Source organism: Chiloscyllium plagiosum, chromosome 8 (genome assembly GCF_004010195.1).
Source record: "Chiloscyllium plagiosum isolate BGI_BamShark_2017 chromosome 8, ASM401019v2, whole genome shotgun sequence".
Classification (NCBI taxonomy): domain Eukaryota; kingdom Metazoa; phylum Chordata; class Chondrichthyes; order Orectolobiformes; family Hemiscylliidae; genus Chiloscyllium; species Chiloscyllium plagiosum.
The window spans coordinates 106748971-106771617 of NC_057717.1; the positions used below are offsets into that span (position 1 = coordinate 106748971).

General features: G+C 44.2%; 2 protein-coding genes, 1 long non-coding RNA gene and 1 pseudogene across 10 annotated transcripts in view; 3 read left to right on the forward strand and 1 right to left on the reverse strand.

Moving 5' to 3' along the window:
* Positions 1-7562, reverse strand: part of LOC122552320 — a 45404-nt gene extending 37842 nt beyond the window's left edge. The window contains exon 1 of the long non-coding RNA XR_006312356.1: positions 7476-7562. This is a non-coding gene — a long non-coding RNA (uncharacterized LOC122552320). The remainder of the gene's footprint in view (positions 1-7475) is intronic.
* On the forward strand, positions 7554-16166 carry yju2b (YJU2 splicing factor homolog B). 4 transcript variants are annotated; one of them, XM_043695055.1, is made up of 10 exons: positions 7554-7635; positions 8120-8180; positions 10397-10450; positions 11393-11475; positions 11978-12033; positions 12706-12766; positions 13493-13635; positions 13958-14130; positions 14505-14643; positions 15646-16166. In XM_043695055.1, the coding sequence occupies exons 2-10, from the start codon at positions 8178-8180 to the stop codon at positions 16086-16088; spliced, it is 1155 nt and encodes a 384-aa protein (XP_043550990.1). In that variant the 5' UTR covers positions 7554-7635; positions 8120-8177; the 3' UTR covers positions 16089-16166. The 4 variants fall into 4 exon arrangements, with proteins under 4 accessions (XP_043550990.1, XP_043550989.1, XP_043550991.1 ...); XM_043695054.1 differs by having other exon boundaries at positions 7631-7657; XM_043695056.1 differs by lacking the exon at positions 7554-7635 and adding an exon at positions 7664-7832.
* A 791-nt stretch (positions 16167-16957) lies between these two features.
* Positions 16958-21951, forward strand: LOC122552391 (annotated as a pseudogene).
* Positions 21952-22361: 410 nt separating this feature from the next.
* Positions 22362-22647, forward strand: part of gtf2f1 (general transcription factor IIF, polypeptide 1) — a 42511-nt gene continuing 42225 nt past the window's right edge. For 4 of the 5 annotated variants that reach the window (XM_043695063.1, XM_043695064.1, XM_043695061.1 and 1 more), the window contains exon 1: positions 22362-22408. The gene's annotated coding sequence lies outside the window, so the exon portion shown is untranslated. Of the gene's footprint in view, positions 22487-22647 lie in introns of all 5 variants that reach the window. The other variant, XM_043695062.1, reaches the window with a different exon arrangement.

The following is a 22647-nucleotide window of genomic DNA, read 5'->3' on the forward strand; positions in this document are numbered from 1 at the left end:
CAGCGGGAGGTTATTGGTAATAGTCAGGAATGTCGAGATGAGGTTACAATCGGACAGCCATGATCATATTCAGTGGCAGAGCAGGCTGAAGTCACATAAAACAGCTAACGCATTCTGCTACTAACCCATATGTTTGTATATAGAAATTGGAGGAAAGGGAGATAAGAGGCCCTTCTGGTTGATGCTGCAGTTACAGAGATGGGGCTGGATACTGTGGCAGAAGGACATTACAGAGCTAGGGAGGGCTCTTAAGCCAGAAGTTATAAAGACAGAGAGGGCTGTAAGAGGTTTCGAGGTAGGAAGGGTGGTTGGAGAAGGAGGAGGTTCAGAGATGGAGAGGGTTGTAACACTTGGAGGAGATTACACTGATAGGGAGGGATGTAGAAACTTTAGGAAGTTTCAGAGATAGGGATGAGTGCAGTGGAGGGTTGTTGGGGCTAGAGGTGTTTAGAAATATAGGGAGGTTACAGAGATGGGGTGGGTTTTAGGGACTTAGAGGAGTTTATGGACAGGGAAGGATATAGAGACTGGAGGTGTTTATAGAGCTAGGGAGATATGTAGGGGCCAGAGGAGGTTACAGACCTAGGGAGCCGTGTGGTGGCTGGAGGTGTTTACAGACCTCCAGAGGAGGTTATACATATGTGAGCAGCAGTGGGTCATGTATTTTGTGGACTTTGCTCCTGCTGTTCAATGACAACTCCACTTTCTCAGAAAATCCCCTCAGTGGTTATCTGAGAGACCAATAGAGTGTCTGCCGAAAGACAATTTTCACTGTTGAGGGGATCTGCTCGGTATGGGAGAAGGGGAGGATCCTGAGGAATGCTAATTCATTGCTAAATAGCAATGCTTGGAATGGTTCAGACACATTCATGACTGCAATTTTTGTGAAGATTTGTAGCTCAAGTTGTGGTTCAGGTTGTAAGTTTCCTCACAGAGCTGGAAGATTTGTTCTCAGACGTTTTCCTCACCATGCTAGGTAACATCAGTGAGCCTCCAGTGAAGCACTGGTGTTCTGTCCCGTTTTCATCACCATGCTAGGTAACATCAGTCAGCCTCCAGTGAAGCACTGGTGTTCTGTCCCATTTTCTATTTATGTGTCTGGGTCTGTTGTGGTGGTTGATATCACTTCTGGTTCTTTTTCTCAGAGGTTGGTAAATGGATTGCGGTTTGAATGCCAGGCCTCTAGGAATTCCCAAGCGTGTCTCTCTTTGGCCTGTCCCAGGATGAATGTATTTTCCTAGTCAAACTGGTGTCCCTCATTGTCTGTGTGTAAGGATACTAGTGATAGTTGGTCGTGTCTTTTGGTAGCTAGTTGGTGCTCATGTTTCCTGGTGGCTAGTTTCCTGCCAGTCTGTCCAATGTAATGTTTGTTGCAGTCCTTGTAGGGTATTTTGTATATGACATTCGTTCTGCTGGTTGTTGGTAAGGGTCCTTTTAATTCATCAAGAGCTTTTTCAATGTATTGGAAGGTTTGTGGGCTACTGCGATGCTAAGGGGTCGGAGTAGTCTGTTGTTATTTCCAAGATGTCTTTAATGTATAGTAGTGTGGCTAGAGTCTCTGGACACGTTGTGTCTTCTTCTTTAGGTTTGTTGTGGAGGAATCAACAGACTGTGCTTACTGGCTACCCGTTGTTCTTGAATACATTGTATAGGTGGTTTTCTTTGGCGTTTCGTAGCTCTTGGGTGCTGCAGTATGTTGTGGCTCATTTAAATAATGTCCTGATGCAGCTCTGTTTGTGGGTGTTGGGGTGATTGCTCCTGTGGTGGAGTATTTGGTCTGGTTTCAGCTCTCCATTGGCTTTTTGTTCTAACGTGCCATCTCGGAAGGGGAGTCTGTTGTTGTTCGCTTCCTCTTTGGTGAACTTTATTCCATTAAGGAGGTTGTTTATGTGTTTGTGGGTTTCTTCTAATTAGTTCTGTGGACCCAAAGTTTGGGCTGGATCGTGGGGATGACTGTTTGTTCCAACCTCTGCATAAATGCTTCTGCCAAGAATCCTGATATTGGTGATCCCATGGATGTCCCATTGTCGGTCTTGTTGTTGAAGGCGAAGTGGGTTTTAAGGCACAGGTCTACTAGTTTGAGGATGCTGTCCTTGCTGATGTAGTTGGTGTTGTCAGGTGTTTGTGTCCTTGGCTCATCTAGTAGTGCAGCCAGTGTTTTTTTGGCCAGGGTGATGTTTATTGATGTGAATAGGGCTGTCACATCGAACAAAAATTCCAGGAATGGACAATTATGCTAGAACAAACCATCAACACTAAACAATAACTGACCAAGACAAAGAAAAGACTAACCCTACAAGAAAAACTGGACAAGCTCACACACAGCAATAATACAGACAATTCAGAAGCTTGGATAAAGAACCTGTTAGACCAACCACTCACAGACACGGAGAAAGCTGTCCTAGTACGAGGGATGAACTTCAACCACAGGAATGTGAACAAAAAGGACTTCCTAGCAACACTGGAATTAACCCTGAAAGACAACGGACGTACTGAAGAAACCCAGCAGGCCATCAGACAGACAGTAGAATCAGTAGTGTGGAAACAGGTCCTTCGACCCAACAAGTCCACACTGACGCTCTGAAGAGTAATCCATCCAGACGCATTCTCCCATCCTATATTTACTCCTGACTAATGTACCTAACCTTCACATCCTGAACACAAAGGGGAATTTAGCATAGCCAATTCACCCGACCTGCACATCTTAGGACCATGGGAGGAAACCGGAGCACCCGGAAGAAACCCACACAAGACACGGGGGAATGTGCAAACTCCACACAGACAGTTGCCTGAGGCTGGAATTGAACCCGGGTACATGACGCTTTAAGGCAGCAGTGCTAACCACTGAGCCACTGTGCTACCCCTTTCTGCTTAGTAGCACCAACAACAAGCAGAAAGAAAGAAGGGAACACCCTCAACACACTGCAAAGGATATCACTGGAAGGGCTCAGAAAAGACAGAAATATTGTAATCCTACTGGAAGACAAAGGACGCATGACCGTCATCCTGAACAGAACACAATACATTGAAAAAGCAAACACACTACTCGCAGATACTGACACCTACTAAAAGGTGGCGATGGACCCGACTCCACAAACCAAGAAAACCATATTACAGTGACATTGAAGACATCCACAAGACAGGTGAAAGTAACAAGACAGACCTCCAAAGAATGAAACCTAAAGGATCTAACAAACCCCGTTTCTATGGGTTACCAAAGATACACAAACCAAGGGCCTCCCTCAGACCTATAGTCTCACTCCCCAGCACACCGTCAGACAGATTAGCCAAGGAACTTCACCGTAAACTGAAACACCGAGTAGAAGACTCACGTCACTCAATCTACTCCACCCAGAATTCTTTCACATCATCAAAAACAACAAAACAGAGGACAACAAGGTCATGGTTTCCTTCAACATGACAGCCCTATTCACATCAATAAACCTCAATAGTCTGCACCTACCTCATTGAACTGAATTGTTCCTATCTTGGGTCCATTTCCCCCCCCGGTCCAGTCCTTTTATGGAAATAAATTGTGACAGACTGGAGTGAGGATATTCTGAATGCACTAAGAGCCATTTGAAATAAAGTTAAACAGATTACAATGTGATGTACCAATAATTACTGGTTACATGCCGAAATGTCCAGATGTTCTTGAATGCAGGAATGTCAGGGCACATTTGAAGTGATCAAAAAGGCAACAGGTCCTTCAGTAAAGAGAACAGTTCCATTGAAAACAAAGACAGGGAGATCATCACTGATTGCAACAAACAGTTGAAGAGACATATGCAACACTACCTTGATTTGTAGTTTAGGGAGAATCGCCAGGGAAGCTCTAGGCACTATAGAAAGCCTACCTGTCATGGCTATATATTAAGTCCACGGTGGAGGAGCTCTTGGCAAGTGCAGGTCACCAACTCAGAGGTCCTGGGGATTGCTAATTCTATCAACAGAGATTCATTGCTAAGTAGCAATGCTTGTAGAGGCTCAGACACATTTATGACTACTGTTTACCCAAAGAGCTGCTGTACAATGAATTGGTCAATAAAGTCATGATGTCCTGGATGTCCATACCTCAGGACAAGAACACCTGCAAGCTATAAGCCATAGACTAAGAGAAAGTCCTGACAGCTGTGACCTCTGGAGGCTCTCTGTTTGGAAGGGCATTGAAAGAGTTGAAAAGTGTGGCACTGGAAAAGCACAGCAGGTCAGGCAGCATCCGAGAAGCAAGAGAGTTGACATTTTGGGCATAAGCCCTTCATCAGGATTACTCTGACTCTCCAGCATCTGCAGTCCTCACTTTCTCTCAGGACATTGAGAGAGGCAAGTCAAGACAAAAATCTCAGCTGGAGAAGAGAGTCTAGCAAAAAGCAGAGAACAGAGAATTGTGTATCTTCTCAGATCATATTTGTGCAGCCAATGAGACAGAAACTACCTGTCCAGAATAGGGCTCCAAAGCCACACCAAGTGATGCTTCATTCAGAACCACCAGTCTCTCCTTACTGATTTGACTTCTCTAAAGCTCTCTGTCCTCAACATCTCCCTTTAAGACATAGGAGCAGAAATTAGGTCATTCAGCCCATCGAGTCTACTCTGTGATTCAATCACGGCTGATAGGTTTTTCAATCCCATTTTCCTGCTTTTGCCCTGTAACCTTTGATCCCCTTTGGCAATCAAGGACTTAGCTATCTCTGTTCTAAATATACTCAATGACCTGGCCTCCACAGCCTTCTGTGACAATGAATTCCACAGATTCACCAGTCTCTGGCTAAAGAGTTTCTCCTTATTTCCATTCTAAAGGGTTTTCCCTTTACTTTAAGGTTGTGCCCTCGGGTCTTCATCTCTCCTGCCAATGGAAACATCTTCCCAATGTCCACTCTGTCCAGACCATTCAGAATTCTGTAATGGATCTCTCTCTACACCTTCATCTCTGATCAGGATGGCCTGACAGGTTCCAGTTCTTCCTTCAATGGAGATCCAAGCAATTTTGATCCAGTGCCCCCCTCATCTGTATCCAGCTGAACTTCTTTGCTTTTAACTCATCTCACTGACTAAAATAAAAGTTGTAGTCAAGGTTAACCACACTGGATCCAAGGTATACCTGGTTTGTGGGCTACGTGGAATATTTCTTATTCCAGTCCTACACTGTATCACTTCCTATCAACTCTTTTTCCAGTATAGTATGACACAAGCAATGCCTTTTTCTACTCTGCCCTAAACTGGAAAACTTCATTACATTTCTTTTCAATTTCATCATTCTCTCACCTTCATTTTGTTCATTTCTGATTCTTCCCTATCCAGCCTTGACATCACTATCTTCCCTTCTGGAGGTAGGATGAGACTGTATTAAGTGGTATTAACTGGATTGTAAGTTTGCAGATGACAACAAAATTGATGGTATAGTGGACAGGTTATCCAAGAGTACAAGAGACATTGATCAGCTAGGCCAATGGGCCGAGGATGGCAGATGAAGTTTAACTCAGATAAATGCGGGGTCTTGCTAAGACAAATTGGGGCAGGACTTACACAGTTAATGGTAGGGGACTGGGGAGTGTTGTTGAACAGAGAGATCCAGGAGTGCACATACAGTTTCTTGGAAGTGGCATTACAGGTAGACAGGGTGGTGAAGATGGCATTTGGCACACTTGCCTTCATTGGTCAGAACACTGAGTACAGGAATTTGGACATCATGTAACGACTGTGCAAGACATTGGTAAGGCCAAATTTGGAGTCTAGTGCATTTCTGGTTTCCTTGATATAGGTCAAGTTATTAAACTGGAAAGCATGCAAAAAAAGATTTGTTACAGAGACTAGAAGGTTTGAGCTGTAGGGCGAATTGGAGGCTAAAGAACGACCTTATAGAGGTTTATAAAATCAGGATCGGACTACAGAGGTTGAATAGACAAGGTCTGTTCCCCAGGTTAGGGGAATTCAAAACTAGAGGGTATAGGTTTAAGATGAGAGGGGAAAGATTTAAAAGGGATCTGAGGGTCAACTTTTTCACACAAAGTATGGTGCACATATGAAACAAGCTGCCAGAGGAAAAATTACAACATTTAAAAGACATGTACACAGAGAGGAAAGGTTTACAGTGATCTGGGCCAAATGCAGGGAAATGGGAATAATTTATTTTAGGCAATCTAGTCGGCATGGATGAATTATGCAGAAGGGCCTGCTTCTGTGCTGTATGACTTTTATAACTGACATCCATCAGGAGTCCTTCTATTTTATCATTCTGCCATTCACACCTCCTCAGGCCACACCTTTAACCTTATTACCACTCCTTTTGTCTCTGCACCATCAACCCTTTGTTATTTGTATCTGTAATTTAATATATCATTTAAATCATAGAATAGATTAATGAGAATGGTCCCAGAAATGAGGGACTTTAATTAAGCAGATAGAGTCTTTGAGACTGCTTTTGTTGAATTGGTTGTGAAGTGATTTGAAACATCATGAGAGTCTGGGCAAAGTAGATAGGGAGAAACTCTTCCCAATGGAGAAGGATCAAGAGCGAGAGGGCACCAGTTTAAGGGCAGTGACATGAGGAGAAACATTTGCCCAAGGAACTCATTATTGACTTTTGGCAGGATGTTACTCACGCACCCCTACACATTAACAGCACAGAGGTGGCACGAGTGGAGAGTGTCAAGCTCCTGGGAGTGGGCATCCACAACAAGCTTTCTTGGACTCTTCATGTGGACACACTGGTTACAAAGGCCCAACAACATCTCTTCTTCCTCAGGCAGCTGAGGAAATTTGGTATGATGGCAAATACCCTTACCAATTTTTATCGGTCCGCTATCGAGAGTACTCTGTCTGGATGTATCACTACCTGGTATGTTCAACCGTACCACTCAAGATCGGAGATGGTTACAGAGAGTGGTGAACCCGGCCCGGACAATCACAAAGGCCAAACTCCCATCTATAGAATCCATCTGCCAGGCCTGCTGTCAAGGAAAGGCCGCCAGCATTCTCAAAGATCCATCCCACCCTGGCAACGTTTATCTACAACCTCTACCATCGGGAAGAAGGTACAGAAGCCTGAACACATGCACTAGCCAGGTTTTGTAACAGTTTCTACCCTACTGTTGTTAGAATACTGAATGGACGCACAAACTCTTAACATTCGCCTGTACCTGTGTTTATGTTTTTGCCGCTGTTTACCTATTATTTACTCATCTGTGCTACTTAACTCTGTGATCTGCCTGTATTGCTCGCAAGACAAAGCTGTTCACTGCGCCTTGGTACACGTGACAGTAGGACCTAGAAGACACTTGCTGAAAATGCGGTGGAGGTAGATTCAGTTTAAGACTGAAGATGGAATTGGATTATTTTCTAAAAATGGAGAATGTGCGGGGCTGCCATGAGGTAAATCGCTCATTTAGACACAATGCAGCAATGGCCTCACATGCTTAAATTCTACCAATCCCCTACTTCAGTTTGAAACATTTTATAATTCTAACTTTACTAACCTGAAATACACAGTTTATTTCCTGACTAGCTGAGTTTCTTTGACTCCTGTAGTCTGTGGGAATTTATGGGCTCGGACTGCCCCGTTGCTCGGAGACGGTTGCTCCGGGGATTGGGAGGAGGAACGTGTTGACGTCATCACGGCGGGGGCGCGCCTGCGCGGTGAGTCTGGGTCTCGGAGCAGGTAATATGGCGGTGCCTGCGCTGGCGGGATCGGGGGTTGCTGTGGAAACCGGGCTTTGGGTTTCCGAGGTTTCTCGGCGGCCTGGCCCGGCGCGGCGCAGGGGGAATCCGTCTCTCCCGCCTAACATCCGTCTTTTCTGCCGATTGTCCTCGTTGTCACTCCCGGGATGACGGGGGTTCGGAAACTCTACCGTTTTCAGCCTCTGTTCCCACGAACAGTCTCCATTAGTTTTCCTCCTCAAGCCCCTCTTCCCCCTTCAGTGTTCCCCTACCCACCCTCTCCTTCCCTTTTCCTCCTACCCACCCTTTCCATCCCTTTTTCTCCTCCTCCATCTCCTGACCCTTTATTCCTTTTTCCTCTCTGTCCTCCTGTGACCATCCACTTAATCTCAGCACAGACATACATCAGTAAGAAGTGTCAGGAAATCCTGGCAACCTCACTCAATGTTTCTTTTGTCCACAGGCTGTTGGATTGCATTGGAAACCATTTGACAGTGGACTGGAAGTTCAAGAGATAAGCCATGGTAAATATGCTGGTCATGCTTTGTATTGAGAATGAGTATTTATGTACTATACAAGCAATTGATCAATGGTGTCTATCTAAAGGGAAGGTCAAAAATCACATAACTTGGACTATAACCTGGTATTGTGTGACTTTTAACTTTGTCCACCCCATCCAATACTGGCACCTCCATATAAAGTGGTGTAACATTTTGTTTGAGTCTTGTGTCCTGATTTAATTCTGGCTAATTATCTTAGAATCCTTACAGTGTGGAAACAGGCCTTTCATAAGTCCACACAGACCCTCTGAAGAGTATCCCACCCAAACCCATTCCCTGTTACTCTACGTTTACCCCTGACTAATGTACCTAAACTACACATCCCTGAACACTATGGGCAATTTAGCATAGCCAATTCACCTAACCTGCTCATCTTTGGAAAGTGGGAGGAAGCCAGAGCTCCTGGAGGAAACCCACACAGACATGGGGAGAAGGTGCAAATTCCACACACAGTTGCCTGAAATTAGAATCGAACCTGGGCTCCCTAGCCCTGTGAGGCAGCAGTGCTAACCACTGAGCCACTGTCCTGCCAAATTAGGTAATAATACAGTTGCTGTTTGGATTTGCATCGTTAAGTGTAAACTGTGATTCATTGCAGTCTATTTTTTGAATATGGGTCTGAAATGTTTCTTTTGTAATGTATTTGGATGGGAATATAGAAGGTATAGCTAGTAAGTTTGCAGATGATATCAAAATTGGACATAATCTCAGAACAACAGGATCTTGATCAGATGGGCTGAGGTGTGGGATATGGAATTCATTTAGATAAATGTGAGGTGCATTTTGGTAAGGCAAATTGAGGATGTATATAATTAAAGATAAGGTCCTGAGGAGTGTTGCTGAACAATGAGACCTTGGAGTGCAGGTTCATAGTTCCTTGAAAGTGGAGTCTTAAATAGGACAGTGAAGAAGGTATTTGATATGCTTGCTTTTATTGGACAATGCATTGAGTGTAGGAATTCGGACATCATGTTGCAGCTCTACAGGATATTGGTTAGGCCACTTTTGGAATCCTGCATTCAGTTCTGGTCTCCCAGCTATCGAAAGTATGTTGTGAAACTTGAAAGGGTTCAGAAAAGATTTACAAGGGTTTTACTAGGGTTGGAGGGTTTGATCTATCGGGAGAGGCTGAATAGACTGTTTTTCCTGGAGTGTCGGAGGGTGAGGGGTGACCTTTTAGAGATTTATAAAATCATGAGGGGCATGGATAGGGTAAAAATACAAGGTATTTTCCCTGGGATGGGGTGTCCAAAACAAGAGAGCATAGGTTTAAGGTGAAGGGGAAAGATTTAAAAGGGACCTGAGAGGCAACTTTTCCCACACAAAGAATGATATCTGTATGGAATGAATTGCCAGAGGAACATCCCTATGACTCTATCAGTGGTGGAGGTGGTTACAATTACAACATTTGAAAGGCATCTGGATGGGTATATAAATGGGAAGGGTTTAGAGGGGTATGGGCCAGGTGCTGGCAAATAGGGCTATTAACTTGGGATATCTGGTTGACGTTTGAGGTGATTGAAGGGTCTATTTCCACGCTGTACATCTCCATGACTCTATAGCACTAATTAAAATTTAAATTATTCAGGAAGACATTCAAAACATTGTCAGGTATGCTACTGACATTCTTCACTGCAGAATCAATCTGAGCGCTCACTCTGAATCTGTGTGAGCCTCAAAGGTGAGACTATGCTATTGCAGCTGGTTGAAGCCCCAGTTTTAAAAATCCTTGACAGATGGGTTGTTGCAGAAGTTGCGGCCTGCTGACTAGAAGGATGTTTGCCTTGTTATGTGATGAGGCTCCGCTTTATAACGTTTTGCAAACAGTCTTCCCAGTAGTCGGTCCAAAGGCTCTGGTTTGATCCCGAGTTTGACACCTTGTCTCTGTCCAGTCAATGGTTTACCTAAGGGATACTAGTTGGGTAAACCTGTTGGGACTTCTGGCTGTCGAGAATTGGCTAGGGTTTGACCATTGAAACCTTCATATTTAAAATTTCATATCAGTGCTATTGCCTGGACTCTGGTGAGGAATAGCCACATCAATGTTGGACTGGGATGTCCTGCCCTTGAGGAATTCTCAATCCTGTGAGAGGTGGCCTCTCTAGGCTGGAGAGGCATGCATTCAAGACAAAAGAAAAACTTAGCTAATCATTGTGCAAATTATTTTTTCTTCCCTATAGGGGGAACGGAAAGGTGTGAACAAGTATTACCCACCTGACTTTGATCCTGCCAAGGTAAGAGTTCAGTGTGTTTGAGATAAAGTGCTTGGTGGAATGGTGCTTAAGAACTGCAAGCTGTATCCACAAGATATTTTCATACAGCAACTGTGTGCTATTGTCTTTCTATCCTGACTTGGAACTAATATTACCATTCCTTCACTGTTGCTGGCTCAAAAAACCTTGAACTGCCTTCTCTAACAGCACTGTGGGTGTATCTATGCCCCAAAGACTGCAACTGTTTAAGAAAGTAGCTCACACCATGTTCTCAAGGGCTGTTTCGGTTGGGCAATACATTTTGCCTTGTTAAAATCACTCGTATCCCATGAATAATAGTTTTTATCAAAAAAAACTTACATTTATTTTATGCCTTTAACATTGTAAAACCTGAAGAGTGTTTCACATCAAAAACTAGATAGGCTGGGGTTGTTTCCCTTAGAGGGCAGAAGCCTGAGGGAGGATCTGTTTGAGGTGTAAGAAGCCCTGAGTGTGGATAGCAAGAAACTTTTTCCCCTTAGTGGAAAGGGCAGTAATCAGTTGGCACAGCTTTCAGATGAGGAGTCAGAGGTTTTGAGGGGGTTTGAGCAAAAACATTTTCCTAGAGGGTTGTGGGCATCTGGAACTCTGACTAAAATAGGCAGGAACCCTCAAAACATTTAAAAATCAACTAGATAAACTCTTGAAATGCCATTGTGCACAAAGCCTAGTGCTGGAGAATGGGGTTATAATAGGTAGGTGTTTGATGACCAACGTTCACATGATGGGCTGAAAGGCCTCTTTCTGAGACGTAAAAACTGAGTGGTGATATCAGCAAGCTGGGCTTGGTTCTGTGAGAGAACTAAAGATGGGAGGAGTTGGGTGGAGGGATTTCAATGCTAAGCAATGTACTCTGGCTTTAAACCGTAATGTTTCTCTTCCTTGTTTTTTCTCAACTGGGATGATGTCTTTCTAACCTGACAGCATGGATCCCTCAACAAATACAGGAACAGTCATCCTCTGCGGGAAAGGGCACGAAAACTCTCCCAAGGAATCCTCATTATTCGGTGAGTCTCCTGCTGAATCTGAATTTTCAGCTACTCTGTTTTCTTGTGCATTTGTATCTGTAGGAGCCAAGACAATCTGTTGGGATTTCTGTGTACGCAACTGGGGTTGACGTTCTGTGTGTTGCAGTTGGGGTTAGAGGGGACAGGGACGACGATGACGACAACTCATTCCCAGCTCTGCTCTAGCACTCTCTCTCTCTCTCTCTCTGTATGTACAGTTGTCTGCCATGTGGTCCAATTAAAGGGATGTCAAATAAGTTTTCTTCCTCAATTGCTATCCAAGCAGAGTTGGTCTGAGTAGTGGATGAGCAAGAGTTGGTCAGCTTGGCTGTGGTAACCACACTTTCCTGATTAATGTCTTGTTCATACTCACTGGACAGGCCCTTGCCATGGCCTGTTGATGTGCCTGATAGTCAATGGAATTGGATCTTCAGGGTGACAGATATCATTGTGGCTTATTAGGAATAGTTTACCAGTAACTGAATCTTCTGCTTTCTCAAAGGTTCGAGATGCCATATAACATCTGGTGTGATGGTTGTGGGAAGCACATTGGAATGGGTAAGTCTATGACAGTGTGCAGGATATAATGGGATTGGGCTGGGGGAGTTAGTGCATTCAGCCTTTTCATCTCTTCAGCCCAAATGTGGAGTCAGTGTAAACCAGCTGGAGAAAACTTGTATCTCTGCTGCTTCATGGCAGTTAATTGAAGAGCAATGAGATGTAGTTAGCTTCACTTGAGTTTGGCTCCGCAGAACAACATTTGCTGTTTAGGAGATGCCATAAGGAGGGAAATTGCAAACATGCAGTAGAACCTTTATCCAAGCAGGATTGTTTGCAAGAATAAGGAGCATTACTCTGTATCTAACCCTGTACTGTTCCTGTTCTGGGAATGTTTGGGGACAGAGTAGAGGGAGTTTTTACTTTATATTTAAATCTGTGCAGTACCTGTTTCTAGAACAGCGTAGAGGAAACTTTAGTCTGTATCGAATCCTATGCTGTCCCTGTCCTAGGAGTGTTTGATGGGGACAGTGTCACAGGATCTTTTACTTGGTTTAAAATAGCAGAGGGAGCTTTACTTGGCTCAAAAGAATAAAGGGAACTTTACAGTCTTTCTAACTCTATGCTGTGTAACTACCCTGGAAGTGTTTCTTGGGGACAGTATAAAGATAGCTTTCCTATGGGTTTAAAAGAGTAGATGCTAAAGGGTTAAAAGTCCTTTCCTCATTCCAGGTGTCCGGTATAATGCAGAAAAGAAGAAAGTTGGGAATTACTACACAACCCCCATCTACAGGTACCACTCCTGTTCACCTCATCCTCTGAAGCTCAGTCAGGGCTTGGCTGCTCCTCTCCTTTTCATTGTTTCATCGGGACAGATTGATCCTCCCTTTCCTTTGGCAGAGGCAGGCTCACCATTCCTTTACTGTCAATGAATCAAAAATCTGCATCTCCTTCCCTAATGGCATTGTGAGTGCACCCCCCATTGACTGCAGCATTTCAAGAAGTGGTTCACATTATGAAGGCCTAGCCAATAGTGCTGGTATTGTAAACTTTTTTAAAATTACCTTATTTCTCGACCATAGTCGAGAATTAGTCTTGCTGTGTCGGGCAGTCCAGTGATAATAGAATGGGTCTGCGTGCTCTTCATTTGTTCACTAGCTGCCAGTATGTGTGTTTGAGATGGTGTGACTGCTGGAGTGGGATCTCCTGTTTGAATGATCCAGTTCACCACATGTTCTCCCTCTGGAAAACCCTTGTCCCCATTGTCATGCACCTCAAGGTCCAGCTGTAATCAGGCTGTCCCTGTATGGCTGCTCATGAGGACTCTAAGGGAAGACAATGACAGGTGGGAGGATTCCCTGATTTTTGGCCAGGCCCCTTTTCTAGCACAGAAATGTGACTCCCTTTTGCTTGCTTGATCGCTCACTCTCACACGGGTGGGTTCTTGATTTTGGAGCTGGATTGTTTCCTTGCTCACGCACTGTCAGTGTTCCGTTAAGTCTGGTGTTGGATGTTGCAGATTTCGGATGAAGTGTCATTTGTGTGTGAATCACATCGAGATGCAGACTGACCCAGCCAACTGTGACTATGTGATAGTGAGTGGAGCACGGCGCAAAGAGGAGCGGTGGGACATGAAGGACAATGAGCAAATCTTAACAACAGGTTAGTGACCCAGCAGGAGGGAGCAGAGAGTGGGGATTAAGGGAAGGAGTGGGACAAAGGGGAGGGGTCTCTGAGGGAGGTGAGAATGCAGGCAGGGATGATAGTGTATGTGGGGGAGGGTGGAATGATGGTCAGGATGCTTGACAAGCCAGGTTAGTGAGGGTCGGCTCGATTGGGGAGGTGAGGGTCTCTGGCTCAGGAGTTGATGTGATGTGATGTGAGGGTGAGTGTGGCATTGAATGGGTCTTTGTGAATTCGGGCTGATAGTTGGTCTGAGTGTGCTGCTTTCACTTTAATCACATGAAGATTATTGATCCTCCAGAGCATGAAGAGAAGAAGTTGTTGGAGACAGATGCCATGTACAAGTTGGAACATGGAGTCAGTGACCAGGAGAAGCTGAAGATTGCCATTCCCACCTTGTCCGATATCCAGGAGATGCAGAATGCTTGGAAAGATGACTTTGCCATGAACAGCATGCTGCGCAAGAAATTCCGGGTGCGTTTGCTGATGCAGATTCTGTGAAGCTATTAGTCCAGCACCCCTCACACTCCAGCCCACCTCTCCCAGAGAAAGGCAGCACCACCAGTTACAGCCCCTCCTTGAGAGAGTGAACAGCACCAGTTAGCATTGTGGTGTCTCCCACATGTGAGCACATTGGCTGGTAGGGGTGGGGGTATATCTTTCTGAGAACCATCAAACAATTAAAAAGATAAAGGGTGTGTAGATAATCACTAAACACAAAGCAGAAAGTCATTGCTAAAGATATCTTTATATTCCTGGTGCCCACGTGTTTTCCATTTAGCTCTCCTATTTCATTGCGGTCATGAATGTTAATTCTTAATAAACAATTACATTTCTCCTGTCTTTAGGATGAGAAAAAGGTGTTGAAAGAGGTGGAAGAGAAAGATGAAGCTCTTCGGAACAAAGCATCTCTCAGTATCCCTCTGGTTCAGGAGTCTGAGGATGATAAACACCTGGCTTCGCTTCTCAAATTCCATACTATGGATTGTAAGTTGGGTGACGATCAATATTAATGCGTAGAAGGGTGCAGAGTAGGAGCTGATTTCAGCATTAACACTGCTGCATTACAGCTGTGTTTATAGGAAGGAAAATTCTCAACTAATATCTTGGGAGCAATATGGTTCATCCTCTGGTGTTCTGGGAAAGTCCTAGGCAATGTCTGTGGTTTCTCAGCACCCAGTCTGGAACAGGGGAGGGTATCATTGTGAGTGATGGTAAAGTACATGGTCAGGGAGACCTGGCAAAGCTCTCTGAAGTCCATGTAACCAGATTCTCTGTGTAGTCAGAGAGTGACGACACACACACTGGGTCTGTGCAATGGGGTGTCCCAGAACTCCCCACCCACTGTGATTTTGTAAACTTCCATGGGGGCGCATGGGGTTCAAGGTCACTGTATCAGTGTTAGGGACAGAGGAGCTAAAGAAACCCTTTAGGCTAAGAACCTCAGGGTTAAATGCATTTGGTCAAAACTGAATACAAAGAGAATAGCGTTCACCTCTGAGAATCCATGATGATGGCACTGACTCTCTGTAGCAGTCCCTACCTGTGCTGAATTTGGTTTCAGCTGAAGATCACTGGGACATGACGAATAATCACCTGATTCAGTAAGACTGACCCAGTTTGAACCACTCATTATCTAATGACTCCAAACTGGATTATGCATGTGTCTCAGCAGTAACATTCTCGAGTAAAATGACCCTTTGGGTAAGTTAGAATATTTCCTCTTGTACTAAAGAGCAGAGCTTAAAGATCATTGATGTGTCACCAAGAAATACGGTTGGAAATTCAGGAGAAACATGTACACCACAGGGAGGGACTGAATAAGAAATTTAACATTTTGAGGGAGAATGTTGAAGAGGGTTAAGCTGAGATTAAATGGAAAGAAGTTTGAGTGTCTCTAAAACGCCAGGCCAGGCGGACTGACCTGTTTGTTTCTGTTGTATCTGCGGGAATTGCAGTGATTCTGATGTTCCACTATTTCTTATACAGCCTACGAGGACAAGCAAAGGTTGAAAAGGAAGGAAATCACCTCCAGGTCCTGGTTTGCATCATCACAAGTTGCCATGGGAGAGAAGGCTGGTGAGACCTTGAAAAAACTTGGCCTGAATAAAATATTAACAACCAAATCCACAAACAGCCCAAATGGATTTGCTGCAAGTAATCTTGGAATAATTCGACGGAAATCAGAAAGCCAGAAACAGCAGTCGCTCTTGATCAGCAGAAAGAAGGATTCTGGATCGAAGATGAGAAATAGAACAGATCAAAAGGACCATGTTCCAGACAGTACAACTGGAGACTGTGTTAGTGACTTGAAGGAAGAAGCTGACATTTCCCTACAGACTGAAGCGGTGATAGACTCGGATCGAGATCTCAATACCAGCTCCCTTGTTGCAGACTATTCTGACTCTAGTTCAGACACCGATGTTGTCTGAGCTGTGCCTGTGTGTAAATAAATGCAAATAGGTTCATGATTTACAATTCCTGTACAATAAATACTCACATCAACCTGTGTTTCTGAGGGAATCTAGTTATTGAAGTTAACCTGTGACATTGACCTTCAGGAGCAGCATGCTCCATGATCAACCTTGGGCTTGATCCCAAACTTGGTGTCTGTCCCCAATCAGCTTGGAAAACCATGTGAGAAAACCACTTTCTATAATTACATGAAATGTTCAACACTGAAACAGGTGTGGTTAATGTTGCACACAATCCTGTGTCCACCCCATCAACAGAATCTTGTGTCTATCTGTCACTTGAAAGCTAATACCGTTCTCCTCAGCCACTCCTTGTGGTACCTAGTTCCATCTTATCACCTGTCTCCAGGTAACGGTTTTTTCTGAATGCTTTATAAGTAATTATATTCTTCTTTTGTGCACAAGGCCAGCACTTATTGCCCATTTTTAGTTGCCCTGGAACTGAGAGGCTTACTAGACCAATGCAGAGGATGGTTGCTATGAGTCTATGATGACATACATCACACACGAGGTAAGAACGACCAAATTCCTTCTCCAAAAGACACCGTGAACTGGATGGATTGTTACAATAATGATAATAGTTATAGTCTTCATTACGGAGGCTAGCTTTCAATTCCAAATTTATTGAATTTAAATTTAATCAGCTGCCAGGGAGGAATTCAATCCCATTTTCCTCAGGTTATTAGAAAAGAAATTAATCTCCAGTCGGAGGCAAGGTTGTTGGAGTAGTCTGCATAGCTTTGTCAGCAGGAGCTGATGCCTAACCAGTTTTTTTTTAATGTTTCGAGGATGTGACCAGGTGTGAGAGTGCAGTTGATGTAGTTTAAATGGATTTAAGGAAAACCTTTGACAAGTTCCCACATGGGACCCTGATTAAAGAAGGAAAAAACACAAAGGATCCAGGGTTACTTGGCAAGTTGGATGTAAGTCGGTTAACAGGGAGGAAGAAAGTCTTGAGTTCTTGGAGGATATAGATGGATTTGTCAGATGAGCAAATCAGTGGCAGATGGAATTTAACACTGGTAAGTGAGGTGATACACATTGGAAGAAGGAATAAGGTAAGTGAGTGCTCAATGAATGACCAGAGCCTCTGGTCCACAAATCCCTGAAGTTGGTAGGACAGGTCAATAGGGCGATTAAGAGGCATTCAGGACCCTTACCTTTAAAACCCTAACCTCCCTGCTCTTCTAATTTATGTTAGAGTTGTACAGAACTTTGGTCAGGCCGCAGCTGGAGTACTGTGTGCAGTTACAGGAAGGATGTTGTTTGGGGTGGAGCAGTTCAGTTATGAAGAGAAATTGGATAAGCTCTGGTGGTTCTGCTTGGAGCAGAGCAGGTTGGTGGGAACCTGATTGATGTATATGAGATTTGAGGGGCGTGGACAGGGTGGATAGGAACAGCTGTTCCCCTCAGTTGAGGATTTAGTAATAAGGAGACGTAATTTTAAGGTGAAGGCAAGAGGTTTAGAGGGATTTGAGGCAATTTATTGAGGCTGGAGGGGATCTGGAATACACTGGAGGGTAGTTGGATGCTTAAATCTCATTATCTTTTAAAAAGTGCTTGGATGCACTCTGTGGAATATTATGATATTCAAGGCCATGTGCCAAGTGCTGGAGTGGGACTTGTGTAGACTTGAATTGTTTTTGTCGGTACAGACTTGGGCCAAAAGGCCTCTTTTGTGCTGTCTGTTTCTATGATTAGTCTGGGCTCTGGATTACTGGGTCAGTGAAAATATCATGGCATCTCCCCATCACCCACCCATATGAATTAAATAATTATCTGCTGGGCTTGTCACTTTGCTTCCCCCTTGTGCCCAAGTGGAAATATCTGTAAGCATTCCCATCAAACACTTAACCTTTAAAAGGTTAGGAAGGATGGTTGACTGTCACTGAGTGAAAGGTGCTGAGGGATAAAAGAAGGCTCAGTGTTTTTAGTAAGTGGTGGCAAATCTCCCCTCTGCTGGGTCACAATGGAGGGAAAGTAAAGTGACGATAAATGAGACAGAAGAAAATGTAAACTCAGCAGCTCAGTAATTGTAGAATTTATTAATTCTTTTACAATTCCATCCCAGGTTGAAACATAATCAAAATATTGTCGATAATAAAAATCTGAAAAAAGTTGCGGGAAATGCATATGTTTTCTCTCTCCACAAGTGCTGTCTGACCTGCTGAATATTTCATTTTCGTTTCAGCATATCTCTGGGTTTAATAGGCAGTGCCCTCAGCTCACATTAACTGGTTAACACCATAAGTAAAAGCAAAGGACTGTGCATACTTGAGATTTGAAATATAGAAAATATTGGAAAAATTCAGTTTGTTTGGCAGCACCTGTGGAGAGACAGGTTAACACACTCTGGCTGGTGTTATGTTATTCGAGTATGTCCGATTTGGACTTTAGAGGAAGTACATGCACAAGCTCATTTAAAGCCCCTGGTGGGGATTCACAATCCAGACAAAGGGTTGCCTGTTAAATTAACAAAATCATAAACTTCAGCTCAATTCCACCCCCACTCCTAAAAGATTTGAGTTTGAGATTTTAGTGTGGTCAGAGAGAAATTTTGGAAAGTAGTATTTGCAAAGCTTGATTTTGGAGGTTGTGCTTTCATTAAAAATTGTTAAACGTTATTTAATGGTGTGAAGTGAACTTGAAAAGTGCAAATCATAGAATCCCGATTAATAGTGAAGTAGGACATTCAGCACACGCCGACTCTCCAAAGTGCATTCCACCCAACCCTGCATTCCCCTGGCTAATCCATCTAACCTACACATCTTTAGACTGTGGGAGGAAATTGGAGTACCTGGAGGAAACCCACACAGACGTGTGGAGAACATGCAAAATCCACACAGTCACCAAAGGGTGCAATCAAACCCAGTCTCTGTGCTAACCACTGAGTCAAATGTCAGACATTTTGTAACATAATTAGAAAATAATCTTATCTTTGACCTTAAAAGGCCTTCAACTCTTATAGATGCTGTGTCGATGTGAATTTGTAATGCATTTCTTTTAACAATCTGTTTTAAATATATGTAGGTAAAGGATTTAAATGAAAATTTCAGAAGTGAAAAACTTTTAACGCTTGTAGTAAAAATGTTGCTGAATTACTGAGATGGACATTGAATGTAATATTACATCTCACTTTGAACTGGTCATTATAGAATCCTCATATGCTTAGACACCGTTATTTACATGCCTGCATGTGTGAGATGTCATCTTCCACAATACTGATGCTTCAATGGTTGACATGATGCAGATTCATTTGATCATATGATGCAGGATTATCATTTCTTGCTTGTGGTTCATTTTGTCGTGGGACTAGTGATGTGTAACATTTCATTACAAGGTCCTTTGTTTATCAGATGATTGAGATAATCTTATGGTTTAAAATTAACAGATTTGCCAAGATTCTAAAATGTGAATGCAGATAACCAGCAAAGTGCACATGATTCATTTTGTCCTGGTGAACTCAGTTGCAACAGGCCATGATTTCTACACTCGGATTCGGACGATAGTCTTTGGGTGACAAAGGGCACCCTCTGAAAACGTGGTTTGATGACCGAATTTCACAGGAACAGCACTGAGGCAGGAAGGACACACCTTGGACACAACACAGCAAGTACAGGAGAAAACCATTTGAGTACTCCGAACATGCTTCCTTTTACTTAGACAGGTAAGGCAGTACCTTACTGTACTTGCATGAGACAGTGTCCAAGATTGGGGCTGCAGGTTGTGCACTGCAAAGTTTTACTGTTGAATAAGGATTGAGCCTAGACCCTGGAGAGAAACGAGTGGAGCAGCAGATTCGATGGATAAATGTTCCACGGATCCTGATGCAGGTGAAAGAAGGTGAAGCAGCCCTGGTATACCAACAGCAGTGAGAATGTCTGCTTCCTACAGTTTTTGCTCCTTAAATCTGAATGACTGTATCTCCCTCCTGAAAAGCTGTTTGTTTGTCACTCTCTTTGACAGTGTTGATATTAAATTAAAACATTGTTTTGACTATACAAAATAGGGCAAAAGTGCATTCTTAACGTCTGAACTGTCATGATTTATAAGTGGCAATGCAAAATTATGACAGGAATAGCAGATAATTTTTTTTTAAGTGACACCAGGACTGTTTTGAAACCTTCTATTTGCTTTAAGAAATGCTGCCTTCAGGAAAATGAACCATAGGACAAAAAATACAATACTAAATGTACAGTTAAGTGAGTTTCAAGATAAAGGCAAGATGTGAAAATAGACAAAGTCTGTCCCCCATAACCCCCCAACCCCCAATTGTTATGGTCCCTCGATGCTCCCATGTTTTCCTCTTCTATTGAAGGGATCTGCTCTGTTCTCCATGCAAGCTCAGGAGCAGCTGTCTCTGCTGTGGGCTTCATCTGGTCACAGACTGCAAGAGGTTGCCCTTGGTCTGATGTGCCATTGTCACAGTCCCAGCCGGTAGCTGCCTCTGAGAAACTGTTCTGCTGTACAAAATGTATAAACCTATGTTCAATCCTGTGCGGGATTGATGAACAGCTGGCGTTTTGGGCAGAAACTCTTTTTATCAAGAATGTGGCGGGGGGAGGGAGCTGAGACATAAATAGGGGAGTGGGGTGGAACTGTGGGGCATGGGGTGGGGGGGGAGAAGGTAGGTGGGAAAGCAATAAGTGAATACAGGTGGGAGGTAATTGTGATAGGGTGGTGGGGAGAGTGGAGCAGAGACTCCTCCACTGCCAAATCAAAGCCATCCACCAACTGAAGGAAGATTGCCTCATCTTCTGCCTCAGGACCCTACAACCACATAGCATCAACATCGACTTCATCAGTTTCCACACCTCGACTCCCCTCACGTCATCTCAGATCCAACCTGACAAACTGTCCATATTTTTTCCCACCTATCCACTCCATCCTCCCCACTGACCTATCACAATTATCTCCTGACTGCATCTACCTATCACCTTCCCAGCTACCTTCACCCCAGCCTCATCCTTAATCTACCCCCCCCCCCCCTTATCTCTCAGGCCCCCTCTCTCTCCACATTCCTGATGAAGAGCTTATGTCTGAAACATTGACTCTTCTGCTCCTTACATGCTGCCTGACCTGCTGTGATTTTCCAGCAGTACACTTTTTGACTGATTCTTCAGCATCTGCGGTCCTCACATTCTCTTAATTGAACTATCAGTCCAGATTGAAGGAATGGGGCTGAATGCTTTCTAACTTATTCCACACTCCCTAAACATGACACCAGACATGCTGAAAGAGCTCTGTATCTTCCTGAAGACCATGTCATGAATCTTGTGGAGGTACTGATGTCCTGGGGATGACTGATCCTGTGCTGCTAATGCTGCTGCATCCCATACTCATGGAGTATGGTACTTTCCTTGCAGCAATATCATCACATACAGATCTAAAGTTTAAAAATTCTTTGACGAAGCAGCATCGTGGTGTGCATATATGTTCTCCCTGATGCCCTTACCAGCATCGACAATGCACAGAAACGCCACATTCTCATCCAACCATGTTCCAAAGTGATTGTGAAATTTCTGACCATAATGAAGAAGTGTGGCTGTATCGGAGAGTTTGAGACTATTAATGACAAAGAGTTGGGAAAATAGTGGTCAGTCTCACTGGCAGACTAAACAAAGGGGGTGTCATTAGAGCCAGGTTTCGATGTTCCAGTCAAGGAGCTTTAAAGGTGCAGGGATGCTCTGCTGGGAACCTCGTTAGAACAATCTCAGCTTGGATCATGAACCATGAAGAAGCCAAAAGAAAATGTATGGGAGGAAAGAACCTAGGATTCATTCTCTAAAACTTATTTGTCTATAATAAAACACTGAAACCAAAAAAAAGATAGTGTTGTCTGCACCATGGTCAGGGGCTCAGAACAATATCCGGTGCCCACCCCATTCCCTGACAGTCACCCTGATGGTGACCCCCCCCATTTTCCCCAGAGAGTGAATCCCCCTGATACTATAAACACCGGAGGAAACATCACAGAAGCACTTCACAGGAACCTCCCAAGCACTGAGGATGTCACCTAGACAGGGGACGAAACATCTGCAACAACTGAGGGTGACGTTCCCCTGACAGTGACCCCCACCCGGAGCTGCCCAGCTCCTCCCGCACTCTGTTTCGGATTAACTCCGCTCTTTCGGGGGCCTGTTCGACACAGGAACTGAGAGAGCCGGACCGGATGCCGGAAGGCAGGGATAGTGTGCCGGACCGGATGCCGGAAGGCGGGGATTGTGTGCCGGACCGAGCCGGCTGGGGGCGGGGATTAAGCGGGGGCCTGGTTTCCGGTGAGTCCGGTTTAGTGCGGGAGGTGGTTTGTTTTCGGTTCTCTCTGTATATGGGGATTGGAGCGCTGTTTCTCGGAGGTTAACTAATAACTTATTGATATCGGCTTCATCGTGTCGCGATTTCCGGGAAAGATATAACATTCAGCAATCAACCCGACCGACTGCGCGTGCGCAGTGATAAGTTAGAGCAATCTACCCCCATCCACCCCCCCCCATCCATCCCCCACTCACCTCCCCCC

Coding starts and splice junctions, on each gene's coding strand:
- yju2b (XM_043695055.1), top strand. Junction 11,476..11,977: donor CAAGGAATCCTCATTATTCG/GTGAGTCTCCTG, acceptor GCTTTCTCAAAG/GTTCGAGATGCCATATAACA. Junction 14,644..15,645: donor CAAATTCCATACTATGGATT/GTAAGTTGGGTG, acceptor TTTCTTATACAG/CCTACGAGGACAAGCAAAGG.